Source organism: Dermacentor variabilis, chromosome 6 (assembly GCF_050947875.1).
Source record: "Dermacentor variabilis isolate Ectoservices chromosome 6, ASM5094787v1, whole genome shotgun sequence".
Lineage (NCBI taxonomy): Eukaryota > Metazoa > Arthropoda > Arachnida > Ixodida > Ixodidae > Dermacentor > Dermacentor variabilis.
The window spans coordinates 69,289,042-69,311,694 of NC_134573.1; the positions used below are offsets into that span (position 1 = coordinate 69,289,042).

At 44.9% G+C, this 22,653-nt stretch overlaps 1 protein-coding gene across 1 annotated transcript; it reads left to right on the top strand.

Annotated features, from left to right (window-relative positions):
- The first annotated feature begins 651 nt into the window (after positions 1-651).
- Positions 652-22,380, top strand: LOC142586167 (sodium-coupled monocarboxylate transporter 2-like). Its single transcript, XM_075697421.1, has 7 exons — positions 652-786; positions 2,958-3,087; positions 5,419-5,507; positions 6,484-6,593; positions 7,509-7,576; positions 17,229-17,315; positions 22,219-22,380. Exons 1-7 carry the CDS (start codon positions 707-709, stop codon positions 22,378-22,380), a joined length of 726 nt encoding a protein of 241 aa, XP_075553536.1. The 5' UTR covers positions 652-706.
- Positions 22,381-22,653: the final 273 nt, after the last annotated feature.

The following is a 22,653-nucleotide window of genomic DNA, read 5'->3' on the forward strand; positions in this document are numbered from 1 at the left end:
ACGTCACACCACGTTCCTCGTCGCTGCGTTTGCCTCCGCTCGCTTCGCCAGCTGCGTCACATGCGTGACAACATGTCGGAGGATTGAAAAAGAGTGCTCACGTGCGCCGCAAGCACAGTTGAACAAAAGTAACAGCGCGCCGAACGACTGGCTAAACGCCGCAAGATAGCTAGACAACCAGACTAACCTAGACTTGCAATGAAGATTAACCAAGGCTAACCATGTTATGCCTTAGCTTTCGCTACGTGTATCCTGGCATTGCCCAGCTAAGCCATTGCCATTTTTTTTATTTTTGGAGGTCATCCCTTCTTAAATTTGCGCGTCTTTTTCATGTTAAAGCCAAAAGGGCGTCAAAGTTTAGTTGATGCAGTTGTTTTTCGTGGATACGCTGAATCTTATTTCATCATAAATGAACAGGCCAGTGCATGCATTCATAATTAAACTCGTGAAATTATGACGTCTCAGCTGAAAATAGTTGGTTCATATTGTTTCCTCCTCGAAATTATACTAGTATAAAGCGCTTGAAGTAATCGTAATATGCGGTCACTAATACGCTCCATATAGCAGTAACTCTGTATGCAACTCGAATGGCCGTAAGAATGCTTGCACATTCTGTAACTCATAGTGTTGCTGTTTTTCCAACAGTTACAGTTTTGGATTCACAAATGATGAAACAGTCTGGTGTTGCTTACTGGGCTCTACTGCAATGTCGATATATCGCATATGCCTGGACCAAATGGTGGTGCAGAGGCTGCTAGCTTCTCGAACTCTCAAGGAAGCTCAAAGGTATATATCAGCCATTATACTTGAAAGCATTGGTAAATTTTGCTTTTATTAAAATGTACAGTGCCGTGACTTCCACCATTCGTCGGGAATTTCTTGTATGCAGCAGGCACTAATTCAGCGTGTGAGACTTCAAGCCCTCGAGGAAAGCTTCGCGTTCTGCGAATCGGGCCGACTATATCCCGATTGCTTAACTGACGACATCGCACATGGTAGTCTTCTTGTGGAGCCTCAAAAAAGTGCGGTGGTGCTTCGCGAAATCACCATTTTTCAAACCCCATTTTGCTTGAATTGCACTGAAAGCATTCTTTCTGAGCTAATTTGCGTCACTGAATTCCGGCAGCGAATCAAAAAGTTTCAGTGGCAGCTGAGGGCATACCAACGAGCAGTTCAAAGGCGCATTTTAACTCTCTGGTTATAAGTTAGCAATTTTAACAATATCTTCCTTCGGCTTAAATTTCTTCAAAGTAATGGCACCCGCAGAAACAGCCATTACTTAGTAAGCATTACGTTCAAAAGCTAATTAGGCTCTTTCTTAAGCAGCTATACTGCGGATGACGCTGTGGCGTCGACTGCACTGTTTTTAATTCATTAATATGTTTCATGTCTCCTGCAGGACATTTTGATGAATCTGTCTAAACTAACAAGTCTTGCTAATACTAATGCTGACTTAGTCAATTTTCATTAAACTTCCTCTCATTCGCCGAAGCTAAAACAAAATTTTCGGTACGCTATAGTAGCGCGAACACACATTGCTAAGTTGCGTTTCAATTTTAAATTTCTTTTTGTTATTCGTCATGGGGTCAGTTCCGGCATCACGAAGGCCTTCAGCAAAATAAAGAAGTGCGCAGAGATGGATAAAAAATATATATAGCGAGACCGCATACAAAGAAGTCTTACATTATACTGGATATATTAAGGTGTCACAGACTGACAGATGACGCTAGAAAAAAAAACGCAGGTGCTGTTATAAATTCACCGATGCACGCCTACTCTCAATTCAGTGGTTTGTAATTTATGCTGGCACACTGATCGCAAAGCAAAATTAAGTTCTGTGATATTATCTCATTATGAGGAATACTGTTGTGGGGAACATTGGAATAGTTTTGCCCACCTGATATTGTTTAACGTGCGCCAGCCTCAGAAAACATTCATTTTGGGCAATATTTTACGGGTAACGAAGAATTTTATAGCTCCGATTTTATGAGCGTTTCGGCCGAAATGTGCAATTTCATATAAAGTACAGCGCTTTATTCGTAAAATGTTTAGGTCTCAGGGATGTACTTATTTTAAAAAATATTATCCTTGTACGCTTAGGTATTCCAGAAGGAGCGCGGATCCTGGAAAAGGCGCGTGCCTGTTCTGACATGCACAATATAACAAACAGAGAGTTTTAGAATTGGGAACCCAAGAAAATTGCGGGCCGCAAGTGCGCATGCGCCGAACCCAAGCCAGTCTTGGGTTCTTGCGTTCACTTTGACCCAAGACCCAAAAACCGAAAATTAGCGTGGGTCCACAAGCCGTCACGGGTCGCCCTCGCGAGCAACGAGAAATCGCGAGACAGCCGCAGCTATCTGAAACCGTTTTCTCTCAGGCGGTAAGCATGACTGCTTTTCTTCTTGTGTGCTTTCAAGCATTCTTTTTTTATTTTCCCTAGTGCCGTGTCCCAAGCGCTCCACCCCACGATTTTCTGCGTTCGAACCAATTCTCAAACCTTGCTGCTCCTCTAAACCCAAGAGCAGCCTACCCAAGGCGGCTTGGGGACCCATATTCTTGGCTGGACAATTCTAAAGCTCTCTAACGTTTTCACTAAGCCAAACAAAGGCGCCAGATAGATAACCATTGCACATGTGTGCGGGCAGCTTCGCTTGCACATGTGGAATGGTGCCGCCGGAAAATGCGATAGATCGTAGCCGGTAGGCAGTATTTTAAACTGTAGGGTAGCCAACCGGGCTCAGTCCTGGTTAACCTCCCTACCTTTCATTTATAATTTGCTCTCTCTCTCTGTCTCTCTACTCCAGTGGCGTCTTCTGCAGACCGACGAATTGAAAGTGTCGGCGAATCGCTTTTATTTTTCAAAATATAGCCTAATCCAGAAGGTTCCATGATGTGCTTTTTCATATTAACGTACGCGTGTGCCATAACCACATTTCGGTGCTCAATGTTATCCGCAGGACAATCTGCACTGGCGCTCTGCTCATCAATGTGTTCTATGTTGCCGCTTTATTGCTTGGAGTGGCGATGACAATATGGTTTCGTGGATGTGACCCCAGCCTATCTGGAGCGATTTCAAGTACCGACCAGGTAACGATGGCAAATACAGTAGGTTTGGCATAGACGAATAGTGAGAAATTGTTTATCAATGCAGGGACGGTGAAATTTTTAAAAAGAAATGTGCTCCGGACGAGAGTGTAAATACACAGATCGCGGCAATGTAGCAGATAGTAACAATATGACGCACTAACAAAATAGTAACTGAAAATGGCCACACACTGGCTGTTCACTTGGGGTTTTGTATTATGAGCTTTTAATGTCAAGCCTTTCAAGGCGCGCATGGCGAACTACACAAATAAGATGCTACAATTCACCTCTAGCGACATTTCCCTCAATAAGTTCGTGTGGAAATTTGTTGTCAGGTCCCACGGGTGCGGCCTATTATACAAAGGCCACGACTGCTGCACACAGCCGTCTTTTGACACACCATGCAGATCCCTGAAACTGTACAAATGCTGACAAATTGACAGTCACTTGAGCACCTTTACGTGATTTGTAAGCGAAAGCATTTTGACTTGGCTAAAAACTGGTTACATGACACTGGTTATGATAATGACATCATACATTATCACATGGTTTTCACACCTCTATCTTAATCCTGGTGTAGTTTCTACCTGCTTTAATCCACTTCAATCCAACTTGCTATAATTTGTACCAACATTAATCCTCTTTATTCCACAATAATGATCCTTCCTCTAACTTGTACCCACCTTATTCCACTTTGACTCACCTTCATTTACTTTATTTCACTTGAATTCATTTTACGCCACCTTAAATCACTTGACCCTAACTTGTTGTAACTTCAATTCTGGATTGTTACTGACGTCACCGATGATGATGATGTTTAGCACCCCTCGTTGCCTACAACGCGAACTTTTCTGCCTCTTGGGACACATAATGCTTTCGCAGTAAATATTGGCGGTATCGCCCGAAGGATGATGCACTGACAGCGATAGTAAGATTTAGCGTTGCGCTTGAATTGGGAAGATGTTCCGAGTAAATGTGGGAGGCGACAGTTTGGTTGTGATAAGGGTGTATGTGTGTTCGCGCACACATGTCCGGTAACGGACATGTGTGTGTCAACCCTCACGCAAGGCAACAGCTACCAGGCGCCTGAGAACGCTTGTATCACGAAAAGGAACTCTAGTGGCTCCGCCGTTCAACTGTCGGCCTTAATCAGCGTCCCGTGATATATTTGATAACGTTAGCTAGACAATTACTGTCTGACGCTTAGGCTAGCCCAAGCAAGCAGCAGCTGAGTAGATTCAGGGTACCAACAGCGGGATATAGAACGCTGCTCTGGTTCTAGCACCGAGCCGAGTAATTGGAGCGCTAACCTTGCGTCGACTTTGCTACGTCCTTTTTTCTTTCTTCTTTTTTTTGCGGCCAAACGCACTTTACGGCTCTCAAGACCCTCCACACGCCAGCCACGCATGCGCTGTCGATATTGGAACAGCACCATCGCTGCCAACGGCGGGAAGGCTCCTAGGGCGTCCGTATATTTGCTGTTGCGATAAAGCGCACACTCGGTTAAAGTTAGGCACAACTCAAGTAATATAACTGTGTTTTGCAGTGTAGTCATTTGCTGCGTCCCGTGCTGTTTCTTCTCGCAAGAATGATCGGCACTCATCCCCTGCTATCTGAAGCGAAGGCGTCTCTGACTGGCCCACCACGGTAACGTGTCTGTCGTTTCGTCCTCGGTCGGTCGTTCAGATTTTCCCCCCAAAAAAGATTCCCTTCAAAGAACAATTAGCACTAGTTTTTCGTTCCGTATATTGTTGTGCCAAGCTCTTTAATGAGTTGGTTTTCTTTTTTGCCGCTTTAGTGCACCCTTTCTATCCTAATAAGCATACAACATCCAGCTATACAACATATTCCTCAAGTTGCAGGTATGTTATCGTCACTTCCTTTTCGGAAATTTGGGAAACGATTAGGAGACGATAATCTTATATGAACTCACTTACTATCGGTAACAAAGAATACCGCACAAAGTTGCGTGGATCGCGAACATAATTAATGAAATAAACACTGAAAAAAAAAACAAGTTACGTTTTCCAGCGTCTGCGATTCTGAACACGAGTGACGCACGCATACACAAACGTTCAAATACACGTACACACACACATGTGCAAACACGCAAACAGGAAATGATAACGCTTGCTGGAGAGAAGTAAAACAAACACGAACTATTAAACAGATGGCTATTTACCATAGTCATCACAACTCTGATTACATTTATGTACCATAACCTTTGTTCTCTCGACACCTTATCTGAGAACTGGCATTTCATCAATGTGCTGAAATAACTCGGTACATCAGAGCACAATTTATACGAGAACTTTCTCTTTTTTTTTCTTTCAGATCATGCCATACTACGTCAAAACATACCTCATCCATGTGCCTGGGTTTTCGGGACTCTTTCTCAGCGGAGTCGTAAGCGCTGCAACCAGGTAGCGAAAATCTTTGTGTTCATAAAGTATCAAAATGGTTAAAATTTTCTCATGTGGTAATTTTCACAGGGAATACACAGTAACTGGTCTTCGTGAGTGGTAACTAATGAATGATTTGACAGGTGACGAGCTCGAGATTAGTGCAATCACAAAACATTGTCCCCTTTACAGACACTTAGATGAGATAAGCGATTAAAATCAAATAAAGTAAGGACTCGTGCAAAATAATTTTCCTTTCCCGCCATGTGAATGCTGTCTCTTTTTTTCCACTGTAAGTCGAACAGTGAGTGAATGAGTATATATTTTATTGAAAATAGATAAGAGAAGGCATGATGGTCGGGTCCACTATTCCAAGGCCCCACCGGCAGGAGCGGCTGGCTGGGCTTGGTCCAGAAGAACCATGTGGCTCTCCCGGCCTTCGTCCGCAAGCCACGTCTCCCACGTCTTATTCTTTATGAGTGGATGTTTGTGTATTATGGGGCCGTCTATGTGTGGGGGCCTCTCGGGCCACTGCCATGTGGTATGTTTTAGTGCGGGTTTGTCTGTGCACCACGGGCATTGTTGGTCTGTATGCAATTAGGAGAGCCATAATTCAGTTGACGTTGTGGGCAACTTTGTAATGAACAAAACTGCACAATTTCAATTCAGATGCCTTATAAGTCGCGATTTTCAGGCCTAATTGGATGTTGAACAACTCACATAAAAGAAATACCTGCTGCAACAGTGTCACAAATGGAATCACTGGTTTGTCGCACAAAAGTTTGAATCGGTTGATAGATTACTCCACCAATATTCTTCTGCGTATTTTTATTTCAATATTTAGTACACATAATGTGACCCTAGTGCCCGGAATTGCCTGTCAAGCTGATAAACAATGTTTTGAGTTTGGTTTCTTGACAACTTCGCGAGAGTTCGTTTAGCATTAGTTACAGTATCAAATACGTAGTAACTTGATCAAAACATCTTTTTCTTACAGCACAGTGTCGTCTATAATAAATTCTCAAGCGGCTATTCTCTACGTAGATGTGATTGTTCATCGATGCCAGAATGCTGAAAAACATGTGCGATGGATTACTCGCGGCACAGGTAAAATAAATTTTGCTCAACAGTCACCAGCCTCTTCATAACCGGTGAAAAGCACACGTGACATAAAGTTTCGCTAGAGCAAAAACAGCTCAACTTGTCGCGGTTTGTGTATTTAGGAGATTCTCAGGATATACTTCGCGACTTAGATCTGCGGAAGCTTGCAAGGTGTGGGCGCAGTCATGAAAAGAAAAATTTTCATTATCTCAAGTGCAGCACGAAAGTATATTTAAAGAGAATAGGGCTTATTAAAATAAGGCAGCTTCATAGTAAGAAAAGTTGCCCTGGTTCAGGGATCAAACCACAGATGAACACATATCTGGGGTGGTCGGTTTGTCAGCTGAGCTAAACCGGAGGCTTGCAAACATCGTCGAGCGAGACAAAATTATTCAGGAACCCAAAGCCTGATTACGGTAAATCTGTTCTGCAGAGGGAAGCAAGGTGGAAAACTGCTAATGAAAGGGAAAATTATCCTCCTTCCGACATCAGCACGTAGCTTCAAAATAAACGCATGCTGACTTCTCACACTAAAATATTCCTTAAGATATGCGTCAATCGACGACAACCTTACGCACTTAAGCTACAATTTCCCGTTGCTGTTCAGTCAGTAAAATTGTGGTGGCAGTGTCAAATAATCAAACTTGATGAAAAAATTGCATATGTAAGTTGCAGAAAGTATGTGCGCTAGTTGAGGCAGCATTCAGGGCAGCGCTAACGAAAGAAATGATGCATCATCCAGCACCTGTGAGTTAACCGCATACCGTATTTGAACAAGAAATGGTAGCAATGAGTCACTTTGCCGAAAGTTTCAGCTGCTTACACAAAATGTGTGTCGTGAAGAAGCAAGCTTTAAACTAGACACGCTTCAATAATCTCAGTGTTTATGAGAACTCTGATAATTCTCTTTTGCGTTTTCAGCACTCGCACTTGGGATCTCAATGACAGTGTACAGCATGCTCTGTGCACACATGGGCTCTTTGTCGAGGGTGAGAAATGCATGTTACTCTTCTATTGTGTCATTGGACGTATGGTAGAAACCGAAAAAAGATGAAACAGCCGCTACGCTAATTAGGTTGAACTTGGTTTGCTGCCCTAGGCTGGAGAAAGGGAAAACAGGAGGAAACGGGAAAGATAGAAGAAGTGATGCTAACGCGCACACGATAGCGTTCACCGGTCGTTTAAAGGGCATTGCAGAGCCCAAACGTCTTATGTGTATGCAGCAGTGCTTTCAGGTGACGGTCGACTCTCCGCGTCATTTCTTCTGTGAGCGTTCTCTCGTGCAGTCGGCTTTTAAGCAGACTGCACGAGACTGCACGGCCCGACTAAGGTATGCGAGTATGACTTAAAAGAGTTATCGCTTGGCATACAGCGCATGCGATGACCTCTTGTAATGGATATACATATAGGTTAACTTGAGGGCAAATGACTTGAGAAAACAAGAAAACAATTACGTAGGCCTGTATAGCCACCTGTGAATAAATGGAAGCAGGTTACTTTCGGCTCTTGAATTATTCTATGATAATTAGGAAACGAATATGCTTAAGAACCAGGGATTTCTGCAGCTTCACTCCAGCGAAAAAGATACTGGGCCAGAAACTTAGTGAACAAGCATATATCTCTTACCATTTAACAGATTGATCATTCAATGCTTTAATTTTTGAAATTGCGGCTGCCGCGACATCCAGCTGGAGTCATTAATACCACTCGGTACATTCACTTCTCTTTATAGAAAATAGAACTATGATTAGTGAACATTATTGCAATTGGAGTAAAGCATGAGATCAAGAAGTGTTCGATTGCTATTTTAGCCAGCTGCAATCTTGTTCTCGATGGCTACATGGTTGTTTATATGTTTATGTACATGGTGTCCCAGCTCACTTTAGCCAGAGTTTCAAAGTATGCAAATGGCACGTAGCTGGACAGAACAAAAGTAATGTTGTTTGCCGTCGCTCAGACATACTCAAACTATTTTTTTTTCAGTTTGCCTAATTAGAGGTTTAGTCTTAATTAGTTAGTCAACTTCACAAATATTATAGTTCGCTTAAAAGTGTCAATGAGATAATTGTAGAGTGACATGAAAAACTCCCGATATAGCTTTCCCTTGCTCAGTACGTGCTACATAAATGTGCTTTTTGAGCACGAAAGAAGCCCGCGAATACACGCAAAGTGCCTCGAGCGGGCAGTCGAGCGGCGATATTGCTTGCAATTGCGCTCCTTCCACGCTCGGAAAAACGCTTTTATGTAGCACGCGTTGAGCAATAGAAAGTTGTATCGGGAGTTTTTCATGTCGCTCTACAATTATCTCATTGACACTTTTAATCTAACTATATTATTTGTGAAGTTGATTAACTAATTAAGACTAATTCCTTAATTAGGCAAACAGAAAAAGAAACAGTTTGCGTAACCCCAGCGACGGCAAACAACATTACTTTTGTTCTGTCCAGCTACGTGTCATTTGCACACTTTCAAACTCTGGCTAAAGTTGTCTAGGACAACCTGTATAAGGTATCCTAAACATAACTAATTTGCTAAAATGAAGTCACTTTCTTGGGATACCTTCTGGGGCCCTATCTTATAACGGTTCGGTTGGGGGAACCGTTCGTTTGGCTTCACCTGATTGGCCAAAATTTTGGTTACATCACAGGTCGTCAGAGGCAGCGGGGCGGTATCGCAATTTATGAATACATCAAGAATCTGTCAATCATCTTCAAAGCGAACCGGTCGTAGGAACCGGCGAAGCGGTAGTCCGCTTTGGGTTCCGTTGCTGGGGCTTGGCCGTTGGCTTGCGACGCTGGCGACCCCGGAGACACGCGGGCGTCGCACACACGTGCGTTGGTTGCTTCTGAGGCTATTACTTGCATTCGTCGTCTGCTTGGCGTTGCACTTTCGGTGTCGACCACTGCCGGAAGTGCGATATGCGTTCTAAGAAATGACGGAAAATGAGTTGCACCGCCGCTGCCGGCTTTCTAAGTAGACCGTTTGCAGGCTACGCTATCAAATGGAGGAGACTCGGGTGCAAGCGTACCAGTGGTCATTCCACGCAGGGGAAGGAATATTGCGCGCTGCGGTCCATCGCCACCGGCCTGCAGCTCCCAGAGGTCGGTCGGACGCGAAGCATTAATCGGATTGGCCTAGATATCTGCTGCCGGCACTGTCCACAAAGTTGCTCTCGCAATTACTGTGTTGGCCGGTAGAAGGGCTGGGTCAGCTTTCCCGTGACCTCCTCTTCAAAGCCAATCTCAAGGGGATATTTGCATGGTGAGATCGAATTCCCAGTGCTATCACCAGCGTGAATAGCTCGCAGATCGCCGTTCAGCAATCAGAAGTGTTCAACCTAGGCTGGTTCAGCGCTTTCTTTGTTCTGCTGATAAAACTATACAGTCAGGATGGGAATATATTGTGGAGATATATTATTTGGCTGCCCTTCTTTCTCTAGTTCCCCGGGAGTGCCACACTTTGTTCCTCAATTTCACGGCACAGCGCGCACAGTCAGTGCCATACTATTCGACTTTAAGTTCGCGCAGGCAATGCAGAGCCCGTATATCGCAATGATCCATTTCAAGTTCCATTGCTTCTATCAGGCGACGCGCCGTGGGGCAGATCGCAGGGATAGCGGCAGCACGGTGGCGAGCGAGTCATGTCCGAGCCGACGACGAAGGGCGAAAAAAAAGGAAAATTGAGATGGTCGGCTACTAAACGTGTCCCTAATAACCAGTTCACGGTTTTGTCACGCTCGCTACTTCGGAAGAGCTGGCAGTACGTTCCTGTTGCGTGTATCGTGCGAGCTCCTGGTAGCAGACGACATAGCGCTGCGCTTTGCCAACTCATTTACGCTTGTGATACCGCCTGTCGGCTGAGAATGAAAAAGAATGACATTAATAACTTACTTCTGCATTGCGTAAACGCCCGGTGCCACACGTTTATACTTCAGAACTTGACGTATAATATTTAATTTATATTTTACATTTATTTAGCGCGCTGAAACGTTCTTCAATTCCTCGATTAGCTCGTCATATAATGACGTACACTTCAGAGGTGGCACCCTCTCATCTATTGGGTGCGTCCTCCCCTTCTTCCACCACCGGCTTGGGAGTGGCACATCTAGTGACGTAAGCGGCGAAGCGAACGGCTCGTATTCCGAACCGTTATAAGATTCGGCCACTGCTTGCAAGACAGCGCTATATTGACACGTGGACTTGCTTATCTTTTCCGGGTGAGTGCTTTTCACCATCTAACAAATGTTATCGCTCAACGCGGGACGCGCCCGTACGTATTGGAAGTTCCTGGAATGTTATCGATGGTTCTGTCCGCTGTCTGTTGTCACCGAACCTTGGGTAATCTGCACGTATGCGCGACGCTAATGGTGTAGAACTTTCTGGAAGAGACCCTGGGGCCAGCGATTACTCTGCAACGTTCGATGGCTCGAGTATAAGAAGAGACGCACTTGAACGGCAGATCCGCAGACAAAATTTTCGACGATCGCCGACCGTGTTCGCCGTTCTTGCTGCACTTTGAGTGCAACTTGCTTTTGTTGGTACAAAAATTTGCCCAAGAAAAAGTCAGTTTAGTCATTCGCAGTGTTACAACTGTATTATTTACCGTCACTACTACGTAAGAGTATACTGCAGCATCTATCCTAAGTTATGAGGTTAACTATTTCTCTACAATTTCCCTCGCTTTCCATGACACAGTCGTCCATCGATAAAGATTCTAATTATCAGCAGAGGGCTCGCTACGGTCACTCACACAAAAATGGTTTCGGCATAATATCTAACTCAAGATTTCAACCGGAAATGACTTCCTGTGAGACTCTCCCATCGAGAGCAATCACCATTTTGGCGTAGACTGTGGGACGTCAGGAAATGCGCACCACTACTGTGAAACACTTAGAGATTAACATCGCCAAAATAGCACAGCAAGGGAATGGCTGTTGCATTGTACGCAGGCCGCGGAGGCGCACATTTAAAAAGGAAATGACGCATGCCGGCCATGACGTACTTCCGACTCATGCAAGCGATTCCGAGCTATAGATGTTACAGGAAAAAGTAACCGATTACAAATACAATTACTTCTTTCATAAATGTAATTCATTACAGTTACCAGTTACTTCCCTAATTACCTCAACAATTAGCAAAAGTCATTGATTACTTTAACACTACTTTCCTTCCTACATTTAATAACATTGCACGAATAAAGTAAGTACAAAGAGCAGGCCGGCCACGTTGAATGCCTTGCCATCCAAACGCTGTTTATCTTAACTAACGATTGGTTCTCAAAATGTTGTGCGGTAATGCTCCTTCCTTTTCTGGTGAAGACATTTGGTAGTGACAATGAAAACTCACTCTGTGTGCGCGTTCGAAAGAAGGACTGTATTGTAACGTACCAACAACTTGCGCACAAGATTATGCTTACTCAACGCTGCGATGCTCGGGCCTGGGTCCTCTTAACTGTTCCTGGGTCTAGGGAAAGGTGCTCCCAATAAGGCCAGTGAAAAACCTGAAAAATTGTCCATAGGTGATATTCTAGTATCAACGTCCGGAGTTGTCATTGCTATCGAGCCATAGAAGCACCATTTACATTTGTCGGTCGACATCTGGCAGACTTCCCCCCTAGCTCTTGACTAGTTAGTCATTTTATTCCCATATGGACTACGGACATATGTACACTCCAGGCGCATTGTTGCCGTTGCCGTTACCGTGATGTTCCTGGCGTGCGGGACAAAGAAAGAGGAGAGCGAATGCGCCGTCTTCTGTAGCGCGAAAGGCCGAGGGGATGGGAGAGAGGGAGGGAGAGGGCATTGTTGTTCTCCGGCTGCAACTGCGCATTTCGCAGAAGGCGAACTGACGATCGCGGCTCAAGTTCGCCTGCCATTAATGGAGGAAAGCGGGGAGGCAGTGCGGGAGGGATGGGCACACTCCTCCCTTCAACTCCCACGGCTTCGACTCCCACAGGCGCGTGCGCCGTATCTTGGACAGGAATCTGCAGACGGCGCACACCTTTGTGCGCGTTGTGTACTCGCTAGAGCGTACTAGAATACGGTTGAGTTGGTACAGTGGCTGGCGCGGCGCACGCTTTGCAGTGAGGCACGCGCCGACGTAAAATACTGTGGCAGCGGTGCGATCGAAGTGCATTGGGCCGCATGGAGGTCGCGCTGTTGGAAACGGTTGGCGATACTTCTTGGAAGGGTCATTCGTACTATTTTGCGCGCTGGTATATGCGTTCAGACGGCTAAAACGGTGTTTATACTTGCATATGACATGTATTTATGCTTTGGGAATAGGTGGCTTTCTTTCTCTTCTCCATTTCATTCTTTAAATGCCGCTCGGTGATTGCGCGCGCATTGCTGCCGAAGTGTCCGATTTCATTTCACTATGTTATTGTAAGGTTTCCTTTAGCGAAGAAATATTTTTCTTGTTCTTCAAACGCGTTCGTATCCCACTTCTCGGTCCCTTAACAGAATAGACCCTGATCACTCACAGTCTTGCTTCAAATGTGGTTATGACTCACGCTCTTTTCGACACATGCTCTGGCTGCGAGCAGCCCTTAACGCCTCTCCACCCATCACGAAAGAACAATGGGAAGAATCCCTCTAGAGCAGCAATCTGCACATTCAACTCCAGGCTGCCCAGGGGGCCCAAGACATTGCGGCGGGACTTATGTCCAGGTCCCATCCTGCATGGGCGGAGCCACCGACTTGATGTTGGGGAGCCCTCGGCTCCCCTATATCTCAGTTGCTCAGGACTCAAATAAAGTTCTTGTTATGTCATGTTGTTCTTTAAGCAGCAGGTATCATACGTGTGCATTTCTGCACACATAATTTTCCATTAGTATGTTTTGTGAAACGCAGACGGACAAAGATATGTAAATTTCCTGCTTGCCACTTCAAACATATAAAACATGTCTGCCCCATCCGGGGCCCTACGAGAAGTATTCTTTAAAAAAAACTGCACTGTAACATCGCATTCATGTTTCTGTCTTCCTCGCGTAACAGAATTCGTGATAATTGGTTCGGGTTCTTTTATTGCGGTCGGACCTCGGGTGCCGAAAACAGTTTTAGGTAGCCATTATATATATGCTAATCGTTTGCCGTAAGTCATGCGAAATTTTATCCTGTCCATGCTTAACATCAACAAAAAGCGGTGCGGTAGCCTAATTAGTCGCTACATAGTGGATAATGCGTCGCAGTGCTGAATTCGAGCTCACAGGTTCAAACCAGGTCGCGGAATTCGATGGCAACGAAATGGAAAGACACTCATGCATTTCTGTTTAGGTGCACGTTAAAGAACCCCATGTGGTGAGAACTGAACAGGGTGCCTCATAATCATATCGCAAGACGTAAAACGCTAGAATCTGTTTAATAAAAAAATAACAGAAGGTAGCTGCGTCCTTAGGCTTTCTTCTAGAGGTGTAAACGAAATAAATTATTCTCGAGTCTAATTTCTGAGGAAAATAAGTTACGCTTACCTTATATTTCATACCTAAATGTAATGTCGTTCCCAACTTTCTCAACTAAGCAGCTCCTGTATTATGAACGGCTGCTTTCAGTTATCCGGCGCACTATCACAACGACAATAACGAAGCAATTAGACTGGCATGCCTCACATACATGTAGAGATATTTGTAGATTGTGTTCGTTGAGGAAGATAAGTCTGGTGCCACATTGGTTACACAGTTTTAATGGGTTGCAGACATAGGCTGTGAAAAAAAAAATTTCTTTGCCTGAATCAAGTTAACAGACTTACGGGATGCTCCAAAACGGGACGTTTATGTTGAATAACAACTCCGAACTTGTTAAGCAGGACCTATTACCACCCGTGCGTTAATTCTCTCAGGAATTCGTGCACCTCTCCAGCAGTACAATCATTCGGAACAAAAGTCCTTACATAGGCCGCTCACCTTCAAGACTTCAAAAGTGCTGTTATGCGTTACATTCGAACGGAAATGGCTATTTGATCAATTCTGATAGTGAATTATGAAATCTAATGCCATCTCAATAGCAAATATAATTCGATTAGACTATATCTTTTTACATTATTTTGCCTGCTGGCACGTTGAAGGAGATCGCCAGGCAAGCCACGGAGATCACGTTGGTAAAGATTTTCCGGTCTCCCCGATCCAGCCGGAGTAAATAGGCGATTTCACTACAATATTCTTTTCATTGATCATTATCCCTGGTCAATGCTCCACCAACAAGAAGCGCGCGTAAAATGACACGGTATTAATAAAATTTTCTTTCGTATCTTCATGTTGTAGTTAGGCGGCCTCTGTGCCAAAAATTACGTGTTCCTTTTAGAAAAACGATGTTAAAGATAGCCCTTCACTTGGCAAAAGCTACAGCTGATACCGGCTGACAAGAGTCGCGGGCGCAACACATCAAGTAAAAACCATAAAAAATTTTACTGCGCAGACTTTTGAGTGAAAAACTGGGCGTCCGCCAGCGTCCGCGCAACGAACACGCGCTCGCTAACAGACGACGCACTTGACAACGACAGCAAAATTGAAGACGTTGTATAACCCATGCCTCAAATATGTACACGTGGCAAAAAGGTGTGACTATAAGTTTGCAGTTGAAGTAAAACATTATTATAAGAGCGTACGCGCGCAATCAGTCTCAGCGCCCGCAGAGAAATTACGTTGAATATGCCGCGAAGCGCGTCACCAACCCAATCCAGTTCGCTCGCAGGGCCCTCGCACAATTTTTCCACACGCGGCGCCTCAGCCGGAGATTGCCGCTCGGTCCACTAGGCCGTACACTCCAGTTCTCGCCGCTCTTGCGCTGAAGCGATAGAACTCACAAAGTTCACTACGTTCACTGCTGCTGTCGCGCTTGCTCACACCAGCGAGCTAGCACGGTGTAAGCAAGCTCATCACACTCGATGCCAGCGCGACAGTGAGCGTCCGAGCGCATCAAGTGCGATGTGTTCATGTTTGCTTGTGAGCGCTGACACCACGCTTGTTAATTCAGTTGGTAAGCGAATACTTCTAAGTTTATGCGGCCAATAAAACTACCGTCCTAACTTCGTACAGCTGTCTACTACTTTGCTATCGCAATCAATACTTCGCCTTTCAGGTGAAACTGCCCTGTTTTTAGACTTAAACGACTAATTGTAAGGGGCGGTAGCAGAAGTTCACGTTAGTTGAAAATGTTGCCAAATGAGCAAAGTTATTTAATACAAAGCTGCATATTATTCAGTTCAACAAATACTGCTCTCGCGTTACAGTCGCAAAAATAGGCGTGTACGAATCAGATATATATCAGCCTCATAGAAAGATATGGCTTAAGCATCCTAGAACTTGTGTCTGTATCAAAGAAGTCAGAATGCAGAAATTGTAAAAGAAAATTAAAAAGCAGCTCTTACCGCTTGCAGAAGCCGCCTAAATTGCTTCCAGTGGAGAAAGACGTTTATTGTAACAGGAAAGCTGGGAGTTTCAACTTCCAAACAGGGTGTGCAATTATGCAAGCCTGCCTTGTTCGGGTAATCGAGCCCTAGCTGGAGGACGCTGACTCTGGGAAGGTGGTAATTCACGTAGATGTTTTCATCGCTTTGGACACTGCTGTTGCAGACAAATTTACGTGTCAAGGCTGCGTCACCTGCTCTATTCCTCTGTGAAAATTTTTGCTGAATATATGCGAGTGTTTACTGAAAAAAAAGTAATCGTTAAAGTACAAAAGTACAAAAAACTAAATTTATTAGAGTAATTATTTACCTGTAATTTGTTACGTACAAGTCTGAATCGCTTCTGTTCTTTGCAACCAGAAATGCGTGGCCTTTGAGATCCGCTTCCATTATTACAAGGGGCCATTTTATTGCGTCACCACTTAGGGTTGCCAACCTGCTGTACAATTCAATCAGGCTGTAAAAAAACTAGTACAAGTTTTCTATTGCACCGAGTGAGCTCAAATTATACCAACTTGCTGTAGGACGTGTAAGGTAAAATATTCTTTGCATATTTAAAGCTCGAAATTTATTGTCAAGGTCTTTTAAGAGCTCGCATGGCAATGTAAGGTGCTCTTTTTCTTTAGTAAACAGGGAATAAGTTCTGGTCAGTAATGATATTTTCACTGCTGAGATGCCATTGGCAGCTGGAATTCTAGATCAAGGCCCGCGCAAACTTAAGTCATCTCAAAGCAAAAGACCACTGTGTTATCAAACTTTGGCGGAAGATGCTCACATTTCTTTTTCTACGGTCTGCCCACGCGTTATTTTCAACCTAGCTTCATTACATGACCTACACACTATATGGATTTTTCATAAGACGCAGTTTTCGTATATAAATTTCGTGCACCAAACATATGTTCTGCTCTTTTTTTATAATTTTACTTTTTCTAACAGTAGATGTGACCTCATCTACACCCTTACTTAGCGCAAATAAGGTATCACCTTATATTAATTTTTATTTCTTCGTTCACACAATGGCAAGTGCTGATAGTGATCCACTTGCGATGCATTTTCTTCGCGAATGGCGTATTTAACGCAGTGAGCGTGTCTTGTGGAATAGTAGCGCCAATGACGGTGGATATTTTTCGGTGTTTCGATTGTTTAATAACATCAATATACATGTAAATCTTTTTTTAGAAAACACTTTCGAAGGACGCCACCAGGGTGATTAAATTCTTTTTTCCTGGTTTATTTACAGTCCTTCCTCATGGCCTGCAATAGCCTGAGTGCGCCTTTTGTCGGTTTGTGCCTAATAGGTGTCTTGTTCCCTTTCGTCCGTGCAAAGGTAGGTGTATGATACCAAGGTTAGCGTAATTATAGCGGTCTTCCTTCAGGTCGGTTTTTATAACTTAGTGTATTTCGATGACTCCCTTGAGGAGAGTGAGGATTTAACAGAATTATTGTGGAGTAACTAAGATTGATTGCGCTTATTAGGTCGAAGCACAAAATAGGGACGGATAAGAAGTACGAAAAGTACCGTCACAACCTGTAAAGTGAATGTTCAATGGAAAGAAATGTTATGAGATAGAAAATGAACGACTAGGGTTCGTTCATTCGTGGGCCCTTGGTTTACGCATGGCAAGATGCAATGCAGAGAGAGCGATATCCAAGAAGGTATACAACTAAATCGAAGTAGCCATGACTTTGTGTCTATCCAATCAACGTAACCACTGTCTTATGCAAAGCTTCTTTGCACAACCTCACATACAATGCTTGCGTTAGGACATTCTGAGAGAGAGAGAGAGAGAGAGAGAGAGAGCAAAATTACCTGTAATAAATTAATTACATTTATCCATGGTATCATATACAAGACTTTGTGACACTGTTGAATTTGCTCAATCTCTCTCTCTCTCTCTCTCTCTCTCTCTCTCTATATATATATATATATATATATATATATATATATATATATATATATATATATATATATATATATATATATATATATATATATATATACCTGTGTGTATGTGTGTGTTTGGAGTACGCATGCACGCGACCTTCAGGAAGACTCGCTAAAGGGCGCACTGTTGCGTGCCCCTTGGCAATGACTGGTAATGTTGACCGAGAAACATTAAACCCCTAATGGCGAAAGACAATTTCACGTCAAAGAAAATTTATATCTTGTATACCTTAATTTTTTCCCAATGAGAGTGCGTTTGCACAAATACCAATTATAGGTTACTTTAGTCTTAGCCTTTTAATAAGGTAATTAAATAATTACTAGTTGGTTTGATAAACCATGCCTAACCAAATCTAATCTACAGCATGTGAAATTCCCTACTATATCATATGTAGTAATTATTTCGACCGAAATATGAGCGTTGAGTTAGCATATGTGACAGGTAGGGCAACACCGGAATATAGCGTGTCTGCTACTGTCTATGGAAAGTTCATGTCACCTATCGAAACCGCAACCGCCGTCCGCAGAAACGCATGTTTAACCAGCATAAGGAAACAGCATCGCCTTTTGACGAACGACAAGCTGTGTTGACGTTGGGCGCTCGTAGTAGCGCAGCTGCTTGAAGAAAATCGCAGTTTACTTTGAATGTCGGCGCTGGATGTAGGAAGTTCTTTATAAGATTCCCGAGCGTCAGCATCGACAGCAAGCTGTTATGGCGACGCTTGGTTTAAAGTGCGGTAGCTGCATCAGTGCAAAGAGTCAGCGCACTTCGTCGCATGGTAGGTGCACCTTGGGGAAACAATCCTATGTCCATCCTTAAAGGGAAGCTGAAACGGTTTTCAATTTCCATGAATTGCTGGGGTTGGGAAGAACAAACCTAATAATTTACGGTTCCAAATTTTTTTTTTCGTTTTGTTAATATAAGGGGCGGAAATCGCTTTCTAAATCACCCGCGCGCACACGCCCCCATCGCTTCCCGGAGCGCCGGGTGAGGTTGTTGCCAGAGGAGAGAACCGGCAAGAGCGACGTCATGGGCGGAGACCGAGCCAACCGAGCTGCGGACCGGCGTGCTGACATGTGCTGGCATACCTCTTTCCGTCCTGCGCTTTACTGAACGACGCTACGAGAGATCTGCCGCCGCCACCGCCGCTCACGTTTGTTTTGCGATTTTCGTAAACTGTTCTTTCCTTCTGTGCTGCGTGAGTGCCTACAGCCAAGGGCGCCCAACATGCCCTCGTTCTGTCCAGCATTCGGCTGCGCGAACACAGGCGGGCGAGACGATGTGGTGTTTCACAAGGTCCCGAAGGAAAAGAAGCTTGCAGCGCAGTGGGTACGTGCGGTGAGGAGAGATAAGTTCGTGCCGACGAAATCAACTGTGCTGTGCTCGGACCATTTCCGCGACAGTCACTATCATCGGAGCTTGACGACGATGCGTACAATCGGTATTCCAGTTAAATCGGCGCGACTGAAGCCCTGCGTTGTTGCGTCTATATTCTCCTACAAGAGAAACACCTCGCCACCTCCAAAAGCGGCCTTCGCCAAGAGGAGAAAGCGTGAGGTAAGGGTTTTAATGTGCACACGGGCAATTTTTTACCAGATGATCACCTTAGTGTCGAACAAACGGTCTACGACGAAGCGAGGTGGAGGCACAGCCGGGAATATGCACCTACGTGCAAAGTGCTTGCGTTTTCATCCTGTTGTGCCTCTCCGCTTTGTCACGGAACACTGTACTACAGCTGTTTGTTCGGCGCTGTTCTGATACGGTGAAATAACTGGCCGGGGGTACGCTTGCGCACTCAGTGTTATTTGTTATTCGTCCTACCTCGAGGTGTCCGCAGATTTAGCTGTTCAGCATTCGTGTTCAAATCGCACGACATGAGGCGTTACGGTAATATTTTCATGCTCGCGTTAGAGTAGTTGAACTCGGCGTGTAAAAACTTCGTTCCGTAGATTTATACTTATACGGCTGCTAACACGTTCTTTTAAAAAAAACTTCTTTTCGGTATTTTTTAATTGCAGCCCGCCGCGGCAGCTTCACGTGCATGCTCGCGCGAGCAAACGCCGCTGGCACGCTGCGAAGCATAGACGGAAACGCACGCAGTAATAAATTTTGGTGACCGCACTTCGAGCGTAGCTTCCACAGCGTGTCACCTGAGGTATCAAAGGGAGTGTAGGCTTGCCTAGTGACATTCGACGTACGGTTCAGTTATCGTGTTTACCACACGGCGGTGCTAAAACTGCCTAATATCTTTATGTCAACACTAGCATGGAGCACGCATACCGATTCTTGATCGAGCCACACTCGCAAAGTCGTCGAACCATAGTATGAATATTGCACATATAATACCTCTGGTCATCTCTGGATGTGTATTATAAGCAACTTCCATGACTGTACCTCACAGCACTGCAAGTGCGCGCTTTGAAACGCGGCACTTATGTTCGCGATCGTGTATCAACGCTGAAAAAACCACGGGACTTTAGACAAGCAGCGGCAAGGTGCTTGACATCGCGGAATTGCACCCGGGTTTAGAATCTAATGAGAAGTTAGTGCTTCGGCATTCTTCCAGCAGCATGTTCCCAGTGACACTTTAGCGCATTTTTTTCTCCCGTCATTGCAACGTGCAGCTGCATGCAAAAAAAGAACATACGTACCAGCTAAGATTTCCAGCGCGCGAGGAGGTGCACACATCGCTCTCACTGTTGGCACACTCAACATCGTCATTGCCGCCATCGTTTTCCGTATCGGCTGTGGGTTCAAACATGTACGGGGAAAATACAAGCTGTCGGAGACAGCGAGAACGTTCCATCTTACAACTCAGCTATGAAGCCAGAACAGCAGAACCGCGTGCTACCAGAGAGAAAGGAATGGTGCTACGCTCTGAAACGGAGACATGCGGCGGCGCCGACCGGCGACTACCGCCAACGACGTCACAGCGGCCCCGACCAATCACGGGCAACAGCGGCGTTCGCGCGAAGTCCTGAGGCGCTGGTGCGCGTTTTCTTGAAAAAACAGCCGCTTGCGTTTGTTTCCGCCCTTTTTGAACCAGATATTCGTGTTCAGGGGACTCAAAACTGTCGAATGCCGCAGAGAACTCATTTTTTTCGAAAAGTGCTTCAGCTTCCCTTTAAACTAAACGATGCGCTGATAACAAGTCGTCTTCTCTACCAGCTGCCGCTCATATCACCATTATCGAGACAATTCGAGCGCTTGGAGGCAATGCACATAAAGGGGCTTCGCTTGGCGACGGGAGTTCCTCAAGCGGCTTCAAACAAACTGATTAGTAATGATGCAGGGTCTTGCTGATGCAGCTTTTAAGGCTGGACAAGTCCCCCGGAGGCGCGGCGCTTTTCCGGCGGCTAAGAGCAAGAACTGGTTCCCATTTCCATGCGGCGCTAAACACCTTTCGATTTTTAAGATTGGAATGGCCTAAACAGAGTCGCCTAGATCCGCCATGCTCTTATTCGGGCGTTACATGAATCCTCAGTGTACCCCACAAACCAACAAAATGGGCAATTTCAACAGCCGAAACAAAGTTTCTTGTGCGGGAGCACTTGGGCGCAACTTTTCAAATACTCCTCGATGTGTACACGGACGCGCCGGTGTGCGCAAAAACAGATAGATGCGCAGCGGCATTCTGCATATGCTCCCTTAATGTGTCATGGTCTGGCTGCCTGGATCGCATAGTTTCGTCTTCAACAGTAGAAAACGCCACAATTACCACGACTTTGCGATGACTACGCGCTTATTCTGCACGAGAAGTCGTGGTTCTGACGGACTCAAAGTCAGCGTTACAACGATTGCACCATGGCTTACCGCGAGGAGAGTTTACAAGGTAATCTCTGGCACTGATTAAAGAACCAGTGAGCAAGGGTATTAACGTAAAAATTCAGTAAATTCCATCCCAAGTAGGAATTGAAGGAAAAGAGAAAGCTGATGCTCTTGCGCGCCTAGCGCAAACATGCGTCCCAGAAGTGACAGCGTCGAACATCTTTCAGATCTCTCAGGACATAATCCGAAGTCACTTTAGGGCGATCCACAATACTCCACATCAAGCCTCTGTAACCCATGGAGTTACTCGAGAAGAAGGAACGCTCTTGTACTACATCAGAACCGATTCCGCGTACACCCCAACTTGGCTATTCAAAACTGCACAATGCGCGTCCCGCTCTGTGCCTTCCGTGGTGATATCGGCGGCATCGAACCTTTCATTCGGCCATGCGAGCAGTTCGACATAGAAGGAAAAGCGATGGTCGACAGCCTGCACAAGAATGCACTTTCGAACAGGAACTTTCAAGACGTCGTATTCCCCGGATGGCCAGTGGAAATCAGGAAGAGGGTGCAATGACTGCTCATTGCCTTCATGAGACACGGGACTCCTCGACACCTGGTGACGCCCCCGACCTCAACTCCCACGAGGCTCAGGTGGAACAAATGCCGGCTATTTAAGCCAGGCTAACCGCGCCTGCTGCAAAAACACTACTACGACCACCTTCATTACAAGGCATTGCAGTTCTCGGATACCTTCCTGTAGTACTCGGACTTAGCCCTTAAGATATGAGTGAACTTTATGAAGTGTTAGGAATTAGGGGACGCACTACCGCATTTGATGTATATAATTGAATTTTCGATCTCAACAAAATCAAATCTATTTTGGAGCGTGGTGAATTTTGTTGGAAATTCTCAGGTAATATTAAATTCTTTCTTCGATACAGTTTTGGT

What these genes read in the sequence shown, in the direction of transcription:
- LOC142586167 (XM_075697421.1), top strand. Translation starts at nt 707, where the DNA reads ATGTCGATATATCGCATATGCCTGGACCAAATGGTGGTGCAGAGGCTG. An exon ending in GTCGTAAGCGCTGCAACCAG is followed by an intron (nt 5,508 to 6,483) that starts GTAGCGAAAATC and finishes TTTTTCTTACAG; the next exon opens with CACAGTGTCGTCTATAATAA. An exon ending in TCCCTTTCGTCCGTGCAAAG is followed by an intron (nt 17,316 to 22,218) that starts GTAGGTGTATGA and finishes ACTTTCGAACAG; the next exon opens with GAACTTTCAAGACGTCGTAT.